Genomic DNA, 12,801 nt, shown 5'->3' on the forward strand with positions numbered 1-12,801 from the left:
TAGAAACAGGATGACTACTGAGGATCCTATAGACAAGGCAAGGGATGCTGAAGCCTGAATGAAGAGAGTAGCAGAGTATCTCAGGGGAAAATAATGAGTAGTATTTGAGGATCTCCTAGTCCAGGGCAATGGCCCCCAGACTGGTTCTCTGCCCAGCAGCATCTGCATCAGCAATACCTGGGAGCCTGTTAGACATGCAAACTTTTAGGCCTCACCCCAGGCCTACTGAATCAGAAACTCTAGGGCCTAGGCCCAGCAATTTTCATTTTAACAAGCCCTCCTGGTGGTTCTGATGGGAGGTGAAGTTTCAGAATCACTAGCCTAGGGGCACAAAGGAGAAGGAAGTATCAAAAGCAAGTGAGCTACAATAGGGATTAAGAGGCTAGATGTTGGAGAAAGATGTTCAAATATTTAAAACCTGGGTTCAGATATTTCCTCTGCATCTTACTGGACTTGTAACAAGTTGTGTGACAATCTCGGGCAGGATACTTCCAATCTTTGAGCCTTAATTGCCTCATCTCCTGATTGGGGGTAATACACTATCGCAAGAATTTAATAAAATAATTCATTGTAAAGTGTTCAGTGCACTCACACGGGCATATGGCAAAAGGTAGTTAACAATTTTAATAAGAACTACATAAAGAGCAATAGTTGTGAGAAAGAAAGTTCTATATTAGACATACAAAATTTGAGGTAACTGTAGTACAACCCAGTGGCAGAATCCAGGAGAAGGCTGAAAGAGTGTGTGGGGACCTCAGAGAGAGATTGAAACTGAAGAACAATATGGGAAGGACACAGAATATAGGCAATAGCTACCACCATGTGAGTGGTCAAGATTATCCAAGGAGAGCACAGGAAGTGAGAAGAGAAAAGGACACCAACACTGAAGAGTAGAACAAAGAACAGTCAGCTTGAAAAGGAGCTTGAGAACAAAAACACAGGAGAAGAGGAGAACCAGGAGCCAGCGAGCTCCCAGAGGCCAAAAGAGGAGTGTCAAGAGAAGTAGGTCAACAGTCCCGAATATCACCAAGTTTAAAAAGATAGGGCTTCCCTGGTGGCGCAAGGCTTCCCTGGTGGCGCAGTGGTTGAGAGTCCGCCTGCCAATGCAGGGGACACAGGTTCATGCCCCAGTCCGGGAAGATCCCACACGCTGCGGAGCGGCTGCACCCATAAGCCGTGGCCACTGAGCCTGCGTGTCCGGAGCCTGTGCTCCGCAACAAGAGAGGCCACAGCAGTGAGAGGCCCGCGTACCGCAAAAAAAAAAAAAAAAAAAAGATAGAGTGATGATAGTAGAAGATAGATGTTAGATAGATAGAAAAAAAGGAAGGAAGGGGGAGAGAGAGAGAGAAGAAAGAAAGAAAGAAAAAGGAAGGAAGGAAGAAAGAAAGAGAGACGAGAGAGAGAAAGAAAGAAAGAAAGAAGAAGGAAGGAAGAAAGAGAGATGAGAGAGAAAGAAAGAAAGAAAGAAAGAAAGCAAAAGGAAGGGAGAGAGGGAGGGAGAGAAAGAAAGAGAGAGGGAGGCAGAGACAGAAAGACAAAGAAATAAAGAAGAAAGAACAAAAGAAAGAAAGGAAGGAAGGAAGAAAAGAAAGAAAAGAAAAGGGAGAGAGAAAGAAAAAGGAAAGAAAGAAAGAAAAAGAAAGAGAGAGAAAGAAAGAAAGAGAGAGGGAGGGCTATTGCTTTGGGCAGTTATGAGGTGACTGCAAACTTCTGAGGAGGCATTTCTTTTTGAACAGTGGAAGCAGAGGACTGACCTTAATAGGCTGAAAAGAGAAATCAAGGTAAGGATCAAAAACTGACCTTGAAAAATTAAGTTGTGATGGAAAGAAGAAAAATGGGGTGCCAAAATCAGTGGAGGTCAGAACATGAACAATATCTTTAAGGAAACAGGATGATGACAGAGTTGCAGGCTGAAGGAAGGAGCCAGTGACGAAGAATAAGAAGCAAGCAGGGAAGGAAAAGGGATGGGAACAGGTAGAATCTTTAGCATTGAAAAAGAGCAAGAGGAATTTTTCTCTGAATCAGGAAAAAGACTGAGTAAAGTTATAGCTTGGGGATGAAGGAGGAAGATGGGGAAAAGGGTAAGGTGATAGTGTGCGTCTCTGAGGGCCTCTTTTTTTAGAGAAATAGCAGATGAATTTAGCTCCAAGAGTAAAGAAGATTCATGGCAAGGTTGAGGACTTGAGGAAAGGGCAAAGATTTAGAACACCTGTTATAAGGATGGAAAAAGCAAAATAAGAATGAGAGGGACATTGATGCAGCACTGAGGGTTAGCACTGACTTAGGAAAGCATGGATTCATTGTGGTGCTAAATTCAATAATGGGTGATCATCTCCAGCAATGCAAGTGAACAGAGTAAACGGATAATAATGAGAAGACTGATGATGATTTTCATAAAACAACAATATCAACAATCACTGGCATGTGCCAAGTAATTCAGGAACTCATCCTGAGCCAGTGCTGTGTAGTGAATGACCTTCCTTCATAGTCAGACCTCCTAGGTTTAAATCCTAGCTATTCTATCTCAAGCTATGTGACCTTGGGAAAGTCACTCAACCTCTCTGTTTCAGTTCTGTTATCTTTAAAATGGGCATAACAATAATAGTACCTACTTTGTAGGGCTGTTGTGATGATTAAATCAGTTCATTCATGTATAGCATTTAGACCAGTACTGGACACACAATAAGCATTTGTTACATGTTAGTTATACTCACCACTACTGAGTTGGGGCTAAGTTGAGGATAACAGGAGTTCAAAAGTTAATAAATATCACAACTCTCAGCACATAACCAAGAGTAAAATCATCCCTGAGAAGTTTCCATATAACCATAGTACTATCAAGAGATAAAATATACTCTCAGCCACCAACCGTACCTATGACAGACATCCTTTTTCTGAAATTGTTGAAATCCAAAAAGGCAAGCAATTGATAAGTAACTAGTGTTCCCAATTCTTCTATTGTTATTGTCTCTGGGGTCCGAGACTTAAAAATGAACCCCAAATTTTTTGCAGCAGTCACTAGAGCCCCTTCATCCGGTGATTGAACTTGGTAAATCAGCTCTCCTAAAAGGAAAAGAAACAGGTGGATTAAATAACAACAAATAAAGGCAAAGAAACAAAGGTATTAATACTGAGAATAATAACATTCGTAGAACACCAATGCCAATTCTAACTCATTCTATAACACCCAACCCAAGTGTCACTCACCAACCAGGTGACCAGGTGCCTGTACTGTGGATCCACAGGACACAATGTATACCACCACTGGAACCCTTGTCATCTTACAGGAAAAGGCTCATTCCCGAGCCTGCCTCCCTACTATGCTGAAAGTTTCTTAGGGCAGAGACCACACCTTTGTATTTTCAGTGACTAGAAATGTGCCATGAAAGCTTCACAAACTAAAACACTTTATATATTAATGCACATAATCCTCATGGCAATGAGGTAGGGATTATTAAAATTATTACAGGCATACCTCGGAGATATTGCAGATTTGGTTCCAGACCACTGCAATAAAGCAAATATCACAATAAAGCGAGCCACACGAATTTTGTTGGTTCCTCAGTGCATATAAAAGTTACATTAACATTATACAGTAGTCTATTATATGTGCAATAGCATTATATATAAGAATGTACATACTTAATTAAAAAATGCTTTATTGTGAGAAAATGTTAAGCATCATCTGAGCCTTCAGTGAGTCATAATCTTTTTGCAATAGTAACATCAAAGATCACTGATCACCATGATCACCATGACAAATATAATAATAATGAAAAAGTTTAAAATATTGTAAGAATTACCAAAATGTGACATAGTGACACAAAGTGAGCAAATGCTGTTGGAAAAATGGTGCCAACAGACTTGCTCGATGCAGGGTTGCCACAAACCTTCAATTTGTGGAGAACACAGTATATGTGAAGGTAATAAAATGAGGTATGCCTGTATTTCCATTTTATACTGGTAAAAACTATGACTGAAAATATTATGTGATTTTTGCAAGATCACACAGCCAGAGTGACAGAGCAGACATTCCAAATTCCTCTTCAGTCTGCTACTAATGACCATTTTATGAGAATGCATACAAGAAATCCCTTGAAATGTAAGGAATCAAACCAGGATGTTAATGATTGGTATCTGGTATTGTGTATGTGTTGGAGTGAGGGTGAGAGGGGAGAAGAGAGGAAAAGAATGAAATGGGGGGAAAAAAACATAAAAATACACTTTAAAACCAGCATGAATAAAGTAAGCCTTTCTATATAAAATTGTACTACCTTTGTATGTAAAAATAAATTAGAAAAAGTAGGCAGAGCTAGATCCATATTTACTGATTTATAGTAATGTCCAAGATAAATTGTTCAGAAAACTAGTTGCATATTAATCTATATATTATGATTCCTTTTTTGAAAAAACAAACCACCCACACATCTACATATATTCATACATATATGAGCAAATTGAAAGTGTGAAAGTATGCACACCAAATGTTAACATTGGTTACCCCTGTAGAGGTGGAATTAAAATCAGGAAGAAATTATTAGCTCTGCCTTTATAAATCTTTGTATTGTACGGTTTCACTTGCTACAATAGGCATAAATTAATTTTCGAAATTCCAAAAAGAGAAAAAGTTAAAGCAATTTCTTGATCTACCCATGAAATGATATGATAACTCCCATTTCTGGCAACACTGTAGAGTAGGTGCCAGGATCAACCTCCCCTGTTGCAAAGAGCTACATATTCCGTAAAGACAAAATATTTAAATATTTTTGAATGCACCCAGGACTGGCTAGAAAGCAGTCATTGTTCAGGTCAAAGACTAAAAAAAAAAAAAAATGGAATAAATGAAGAGCATTTTCTAAACCAAGAGGACTTGCTCATTGGTTTCCAGTCTCTCAAGCCTTTGGTTAGAAAAGACACAGGCCAGGGAAAGAAGTCTAATGGGAGACGATCTCTTAAAACTGAGCCCCCAGAAAGGATACTCTCTCAGTATAAAGGTAAACTGAAAATCAGTGCCCCCTTTAAGAGTCATGTACCACAATGTTCATTGCAGCTCTATTTACAACAGCCAGGACATGGAAGCAATCTAAGTGTCCATCGACAGAGGAATGGATAAAGAAGATGTAGCACATATATACAATGGAATATTACTCAGCCATAAAAAGGAACGAAACTGAGTTATTTGTAGTGAGGTGGATGGACCTAGAGACTGTCATACAGAGTGAAGTAAGCCAGAAAGAGAAAAACAAATACCATATGCTAACACATATATATATGGAATCTAAAAAAAAAAATGGCTCTGAAGAACCTAGGGGCAGGACAGGAATAAAGACACAGACGTAGAGAATGGACTTGAGGACACGGGGAGGGGGAAGGGTAAGCTGGGACAAAGTGAGAGAGTGGCATGGACTTATATATACTACCAAATGTAAAATAGATGGCTAGTGGGAAGCAGCCACATAGCACAGGGAGATCAGTTCAGTGCTCTGTGACCACCTAGAGGGGTGGGATAGGGAGGGTGGGAGGGAGACGCAAGAGGGAGGGGATATGGGGATATATATACGTATATGTATAGCTGATTCACTTTGTTATAAAGCAGAAACTAACACACCGCTGTAAAGCAACTATACTCCAATAAAGACGTTTAAAAAAAAAGAAGAATGAATATTGTCAGTAAACTAGAAATCTGAGAAATGTCTGAAAGATAAAAAGTAGATTTGATAGGGCTTCCCTGGTGGCGCAGTGGTTGAGAGTCCGCCTGCCGATGCATGGCACATGGGTTCGTGCTCCGAACCGGGAGGATCCCACGTGCCGCGGAGCGGCTGGGCCCGTGAGCCATGGCCGCTGAGCCTGCGCTCCGCAACGGGAAAGGCCACAGCACTGAGAGGACCGCGTACCGCAAAAAAAAAAAAAAAAAAAAAAAAAAAAGTAGATTTGATAAATGAAGAAATAAGAAAGGAGAAAAGCACAGCTCAAAGCATTTGAAAAAGAAAATTAATACAGAGGTCAGAGCAACCCCCAAAGAGTCTCCAAATCAGAGTCAACAAATGAGAAGAGCAGAAGTGGTCTTGGAAACACCATGAATAAAATTATTTGAAGAATTCCATTCAGCTCTCCCAGACCATTTGGGCTCCTCCTCCTGCCAGCTTACTCCGAACAGCGGGCTGCAGTGACATTTGCCCCAGGATGAAACCTTGAAAATGTTCTTCTACACAAAGTACACAATCCACCTAAGGAAACTTCTAAAATTTGAATGCTGGGGCTGGAGACCAAAGCTGAAAACAGCCAGAAGTAGCTTTAGAATTCCACAAGGATAAGAGAAATAAATTAATGAGAGAAAGGAACTCCATGACTCTGATATTTTCTTCCAGCCCAGACCTTAAGTATAACTTTGTCTCACAATAGGGTTCTGGCACAGACTCCTAGCACTAGATCTGAAAAAGAAAGATAGCTAAGCCGAGGTATCATATGAATTCCAGGAGAGGGGAACCCCATACCCAGAAGATGATCTATGTATTGTGCCTTTCCCCCACAATCTTGGGAGACAGGCCACTGTAATCAGAACCTACGTTCACCAAGAGGAGGCAAACAGGGATTCTCAAACACAAGTAGGAACAGGCAACCACAAACCATCAAACGTTTGAGGACAACATGAAAGTTAGACACACAACTCAAAACACGACATTCCGTAAAATGAAACATAATAGAGGAAACAAAAGATTTCAAATTAAGAATAATTAATATCCTCAAAGAGATCTAAGAAAATATCATGATGTTGAAATAAAAACAAATCACTATTAAAATAAAACAGAGCTTTAAAAACGAAATAAACTCAAAGTCAGAGATAAAAGAAATTTACTTGAAGGCATTGTGCTATCCTCAGATACATTAGTATTATAAATACCAGCTTAAGTTATAAATATAATTATGTGAATCCTCACAGCAATTAAAATCAGAGGAATGAGTTAGTCCAGCATCATCAAGGACAAAACTATGGCTTGAATGCAGTCCCAACAAAGAAAAAAAGAAGAAAAATATATATAGAGAGAAAGAAAACATATATTCAAATGTACATACATATACACACATACATATATATATCACACATATACATATATACAGTCTGCAGACTATATATATTTCACTTTTGAGTTGAAATTACTTGAGTGGTAATTTTCACCCAACAGGTGATAGTAGAAAGAAATAAAACTTGTAAATGGAATAGACTGGGCCCAAATGGAGCGAGAAGCCAATTCACCGTCCATTGTCTACCTGCCTCATTGCTTCAATATTAAAGCGGCCCAGGTGATTTTGTTCTCTTCTGTGAACCCTGAGCTCTGAACAACCATCCTGGTAGTGTGGAACTTGTTCATAATGGGGACTAAACACAAGTATTCTATCAGTGTAAATCTGTCGCATTACTGGGAAACTTCATTCTAAGCATACGCCTGATGGCTATCCACATCTATTAGATGTGCATGTTAATAACAAGAGCTAAGTGGCTCAAGAGTGTTTCTCTGATTGTCCTGCCTACCAGGAAACTCACAGTCAAATACGGTGCTCAATCATAAAAGATATTTCATCCCCTTTAACTGACATATCTAGGCCCTCATCTTTTTGTTGTTCCTATTTCTCTTCTTTTTCTTTTCCTTTAAGTCTCTCCATATCTTTTGGAAAACACTCAAAATATAAATAAATACAAAGAACCGTTAGTGATAGGTAAACCCCTCATGCAATGCTATATTCTGAATGAGAAAATCCTTCCAATACAAAGAACAGTTAGTGATAGGTAAACCCCTCATGCAATGCTATATTCTGAATGAGAAAATCCTTCCAATACAAAGAACAGTTAGTGATAGGTAAACCCCTCATGCAATGCTATATTCTGAATGAGAAAATCCTTCCAATACAAAGAACAGTTAGTGATAGGTAAACCCCTCATGCAATGCTATATTCTGAATGAGAAAATCCTTCCAATTCCAAACATTTTTAATAAAAATATCAATAGTGATTTAAAAAACAAGGCTCACTACTCAGACACACTTTGCACTTACCTGCACTATTTTCCTCTGACATTACGGTGTGGCAGAGTGCAAGTAACCTAAGGAATTCATGCACTTTGGGATCACCCATTTTAATGGATTCCATCAGATGGTGGTCAAAAAACTGAAATGTTCTGTCAGCTTGGGGGTTGACTGAGAAACCCACAGCCTCTTTTTTCTATAGGAGAACAACAACAACAACGAAACTGTAGACTTCATTCCAACAACAATCTTTTAAAATTCAAAAACACTTCTTCTAAGTATTTTTAGTGCTTGTATGATTTCTCAGCCTCAAAAGCCTGGCACTAAAATGACTTTCTGTTCCCTCATTACCGTTAAATATTATCTTCTCATTTCAGAGCTATGTAAACCTTCATCACCAGAGCAGTAAACCTTCCAAAAGCATATGGGAAAGAAAAATATCCAATGGATGTACAGATTCTCAAATGTTTACTTCAACTCCAAAATACAAAGAAGCCCTGAAAACTGAAAGTTTTCTTCAAAACTTACTTGACGGCAAAACCTGATCTGACTTGAACTCATGTTGGCAGCAATATCTGACCTGGAATGGAATGTGCCTAATTATAGACTTTTAAAAGTCTACTTAGTGTGAATTAGTATTTTCTGTTATAAAAATATTTATGTGTTTGATTACAGGGTACTTTCTCTGATCTCACTAGAGTTACTGCGTAATATAATGACAGAATTAAAATCAGGATCTTGAGATATTTGTACTCACGTGTTCATTGCAGCATTATTCACAATAGCCAAGAGGTAGAAACAACATAAATGTCCATCAACAGATAAATAAAGAATATGTGGTTATATATATACAATGGAATATTATTCAGCCATTTATAAAAAGAAATCCTATCTTTATGCTATGACATGAATGAACCTCGAGGGCATTATGCTAAGTGAAATAAACCACTCACAAAAGAACAAATATTGCATGATTCCATTTATATGAGGTATCTAAAGTAGAATTCACAGAAACTGAGTGTAGAATGGTAGTTTCCAGGGACTAGAAGAATGGGGAAGTGGGGAATTGCAGTTCAATGAGAATTACAGAGTTTCAGACATGCAAGGTGAAAAAATGCTGGGATCTGCAGTACAACATTGTGCTCATTGTTAATAATAGTTTACTGTCCACTTAAAAATTTGTTGACTAAAAAAAACAAGATGAAAGAAATAGGGTTCAATAAAGAACAGAACAAAATAGTAGACAATTCAATACGAAATTAGATCTCTGTTAATTCACTGACTTCTGAAAAGCACAAAACGTACTTCTAACTTTTAAAAGTTTACTATTCAAAGCACTAGACCTGTGATCATGTCTTTGCAAGGGCAGTTAATGGGAAAATACTTTTAATATACACTCTGTCTTGAAGACTGCAGAATATTTTAAATATAATACTTATATATCCAAGTATATGAGAAGACATACCAGTATACAAGATACTCCATTAGTTGTGTTTAACCCAGAATCATAGAGACTTATTTAATCACACATTGTTTTGTTCATGTAATAAAGTTTGAAAACAACCACACATAAGGGGGAAAAAATGATCAACTCACTAATAAGTAGTAAAATACACACTGGATTTAGACTTCCCTAAACCCCACCCAGGGAGGAAACTATGACTTAAAGAGATTACAGCCTGTCAAACTGTCATTCAAATATAAAGTCAACAGATAGTTCTGAACAGGTATTTTTCATGAACCCATCTTGAAACTAGAGGATACTTCAGCCAAATAAGAGATAACTGGAAAAACAGCGGGAAAGGGAGCAGTTAGTGGTAAGCACCAAATCTCTCTAACTGAAGAACTAAATATAAAAGAAATAGATTAGGATGGCAAAACAAAATGTATATATTATATACATTGACTATGTAGAAAAGACTGATAAAAATTAGAAGATGCTGATTTCCTCATTTTAGTATCTGAAGGTCAGAAGATATCATTTAAAAACTCAAATCAACTAAGAGAAATCTATGTATATTTAAGATGAAGAAGCATCATTAATACAAGTAGGAAAATATGAGGGAAAGAAGGATAAATATAATAATTTTACCATTTTTCATATTAGGAAATTGATAGACACTGCTTATGAAAAAAGAATTGAGTATTGTATAAACTCTTGAAAGTATACAGTAGAGAAACAATAAAATACTTTCCTAAATATTACAAGAGAAGCACACACACAGAGCAGAGTCCCTACAGAGAATTATTAAAAATTATAAAGACACAAAGTATAACCTAAAATATTTAACACAGCCAATGTAGATGGCCCAAACTCACTTATTAAAAAATTGGCTGCAAAGCAAAATCCAACCCTCTGCTATACATAAGACACACCTAAAACAGTTATTTAGGAATATTGAAAATAAGAGGTGGGTAAATGCAAATCAAAAGAAACCAGGAGACATGACCTTGATATTAAATAAGGTTGAATCCAGGCCAAGGAGAATTAAATGAGTCAAAGAAGAGCACATTCATAATAAAAATATAACCACTGTGAACATCAATGCACCTCAAGATAGCATCAATACTCATAAAATGAAGACTTCAGGCTATATAGGAGCTAGAGAGAGAGAGAAATTATCAGAACACTTCAGTTAACCTCTTTAATCCAAACAGATAATATAGATAAAAGATAAATAATGAAACAGAAGACCTAAATAATATAATTAATAAGGTAGAATTAAAATGACACACAGCTAATTTTATTTATACCTTGAAAACAGAATATACATAAGCTTTCTTTTTAAGGACCCTGGAACACAGACAATAATTGCTCATATTACGCCACAAAAAAACCCCAAATAAAGTCCAAAAAAGTAGAAATAATACAAATCTATTCTTCTTGTTTCATTTTGTTTTGTTTTTATAGTTAATAATACTTTATTTTATATTTAAAAGTTGCTAAGGGAATAGAATTTCAAAACTTCCATCACAAGAAAAAATAACTTGTAATTTCAGTAGTGATGGATTTTTTGTTTTTTGAATTTTATTTATTTTTTTATACAGCAGGTTCTTATTGGTTATCCATTTTATACACATTAGTGTATATACAAATCTATTCTTTTATTAAAAGTACAATAAAGGTTGGGGAGGGAGTCCCAACCACTTCGAAATTTTAAAGTTCTTCCTTAAAAACTCATGGTTCAATGTGGATATTCAAATTGACATAACAAAAATAAAGATACTTGAATACACTACAGACCAAAATCCATGTAATTAAAACTAAAGCAGTGTTCAGAGCGAAATTAATAACCACAAAAAAAAAGGAAAGAGGAACTTCCCTGGTGGTCCAGTGGTTGAGAATCCGCCTTCCAATGCAGGGGACGTGGCTTCAATCCCTGGTCGGAGAACTAAGATCCCACATGTTGTGGGGCAACTAAGCCCACACTCTGCAACTAGAGAGCCCACGCACTGCAACTACTGAGCCCGTGTGCTCTGGTGCCCACGTGCCACAACTAGAGAGAAGCCTGTGCAACACAACAAAAGATCCTGCGTGCTGCAACTAAGATCCAATGCAGCCATAAATAAATATTTTTTAAAACACGAAAGAACAAAATTTTTTTTTATTTTATTGAAGTATATAGTTGATTTACAATGTTGCAGTTAATTTCTGCTGCACAGCAAAGTGACTTTTTACATAGTCTTGTCAAAAATCAAAAACTTTGATAAAACATTGTGTTGGTGAAGGTAGGAGAAAGTAAGCACTCTTATACATTGCTTGTGACAGGGTAAATTGATGTAAATTCTAAAGAGGACAATTTGGCAATATTTATCAAATTATAAATGCACATATATTTTGATTGAGCAGTTCCATTTCTAGAAATGGAACTTGTTAGAGAATATAGGATCCTTGTGATATAACGTATACACCGTTATTTATTATTATTTTTTTTTTGTCGTACGCGGGCCTCTCACTGTTGTGGCCTCTCCCGTTGCGGAGCACAGGCTCCGGACGCGCAGGCTCAGCGGCCATGGCTCACGGGCCCAGCTGCATGTGGGATCCTCCTGGACCGGGGCACAAACCCGTGTCCCCTGCATCGGCAGGCGGACTCTCAACCACTGTGCCACCAGGGAAGCCCTACACTGTTATTTTTGCTGCATTTTCTTTACAAGCAAAATATTGAAAATATTCTGAATGTCCATTCCTGTCTCCTTACATAAATTAAGGAACATTGGTATAACAGACTATTATTCACTGTAAAGAGAAAAAGGGAGCATTTTTTTTCACTGATATAGAAAGATCTTGATCATTGTTGAGGAAGAAAGTTAAGAACAGTATGTATAGTTCACTACCAACTATGTAAAAAATGGAGAAATATATTTGCTTGTATGTAATAAATACCTCTAAAAGAGAAAAAAAAAAAAAAACAGGGAACTCTGTGGTTGGGAAACCTGGACAAAAAGGAATTTTGAACCATATGAATCTATTTTTTTAATGTTACATATTAGGTATCTCATCTGGTCATAGTGGAAATCAGGCGTCTAGGAACTCATCATTTTTAAAAAGCACATACAATTTGAAATTAAAAGTAAGAATGAATTTTATCACCTCCACACCTTAGTCATGTCTGTTTTCTGACCCAGGACATCATGTACTTCGCCTGAAAAAACAAAAATTGAGAATTAAAAATAAATGAAATTGAAACTAGATTTAGTCATTTAGTTTTAAGAAATACACTTGTTTATTAAAGCACTACTACTAGATGACATTATGAGTTCAAACCTAGACATTTTAAGG

General features: G+C 37.1%; 1 protein-coding gene across 1 annotated transcript in view; it reads right to left on the reverse strand.

Annotated features, from left to right (window-relative positions):
• Positions 1–12,801, reverse strand: part of ATP8B4 (ATPase phospholipid transporting 8B4 (putative)) — a 198,039-nt gene that overhangs the window by 81,223 nt on the left and 104,015 nt on the right. Inside the window, exons 12-14 of the mRNA XM_060164306.1 lie at positions 12,621–12,664; positions 8,052–8,217; positions 2,875–3,063 (exon numbers count right to left, since the gene is read on the reverse strand). Coding sequence (XP_060020289.1) covers positions 2,875–3,063; positions 8,052–8,217; positions 12,621–12,664 — 399 coding nt within the window. The remainder of the gene's footprint in view (positions 1–2,874; positions 3,064–8,051; positions 8,218–12,620; positions 12,665–12,801) is intronic.

This window comes from Lagenorhynchus albirostris, chromosome 1 (genome assembly GCF_949774975.1).
Source record: "Lagenorhynchus albirostris chromosome 1, mLagAlb1.1, whole genome shotgun sequence".
NCBI classification, from domain to species: domain Eukaryota; kingdom Metazoa; phylum Chordata; class Mammalia; order Artiodactyla; family Delphinidae; genus Lagenorhynchus; species Lagenorhynchus albirostris.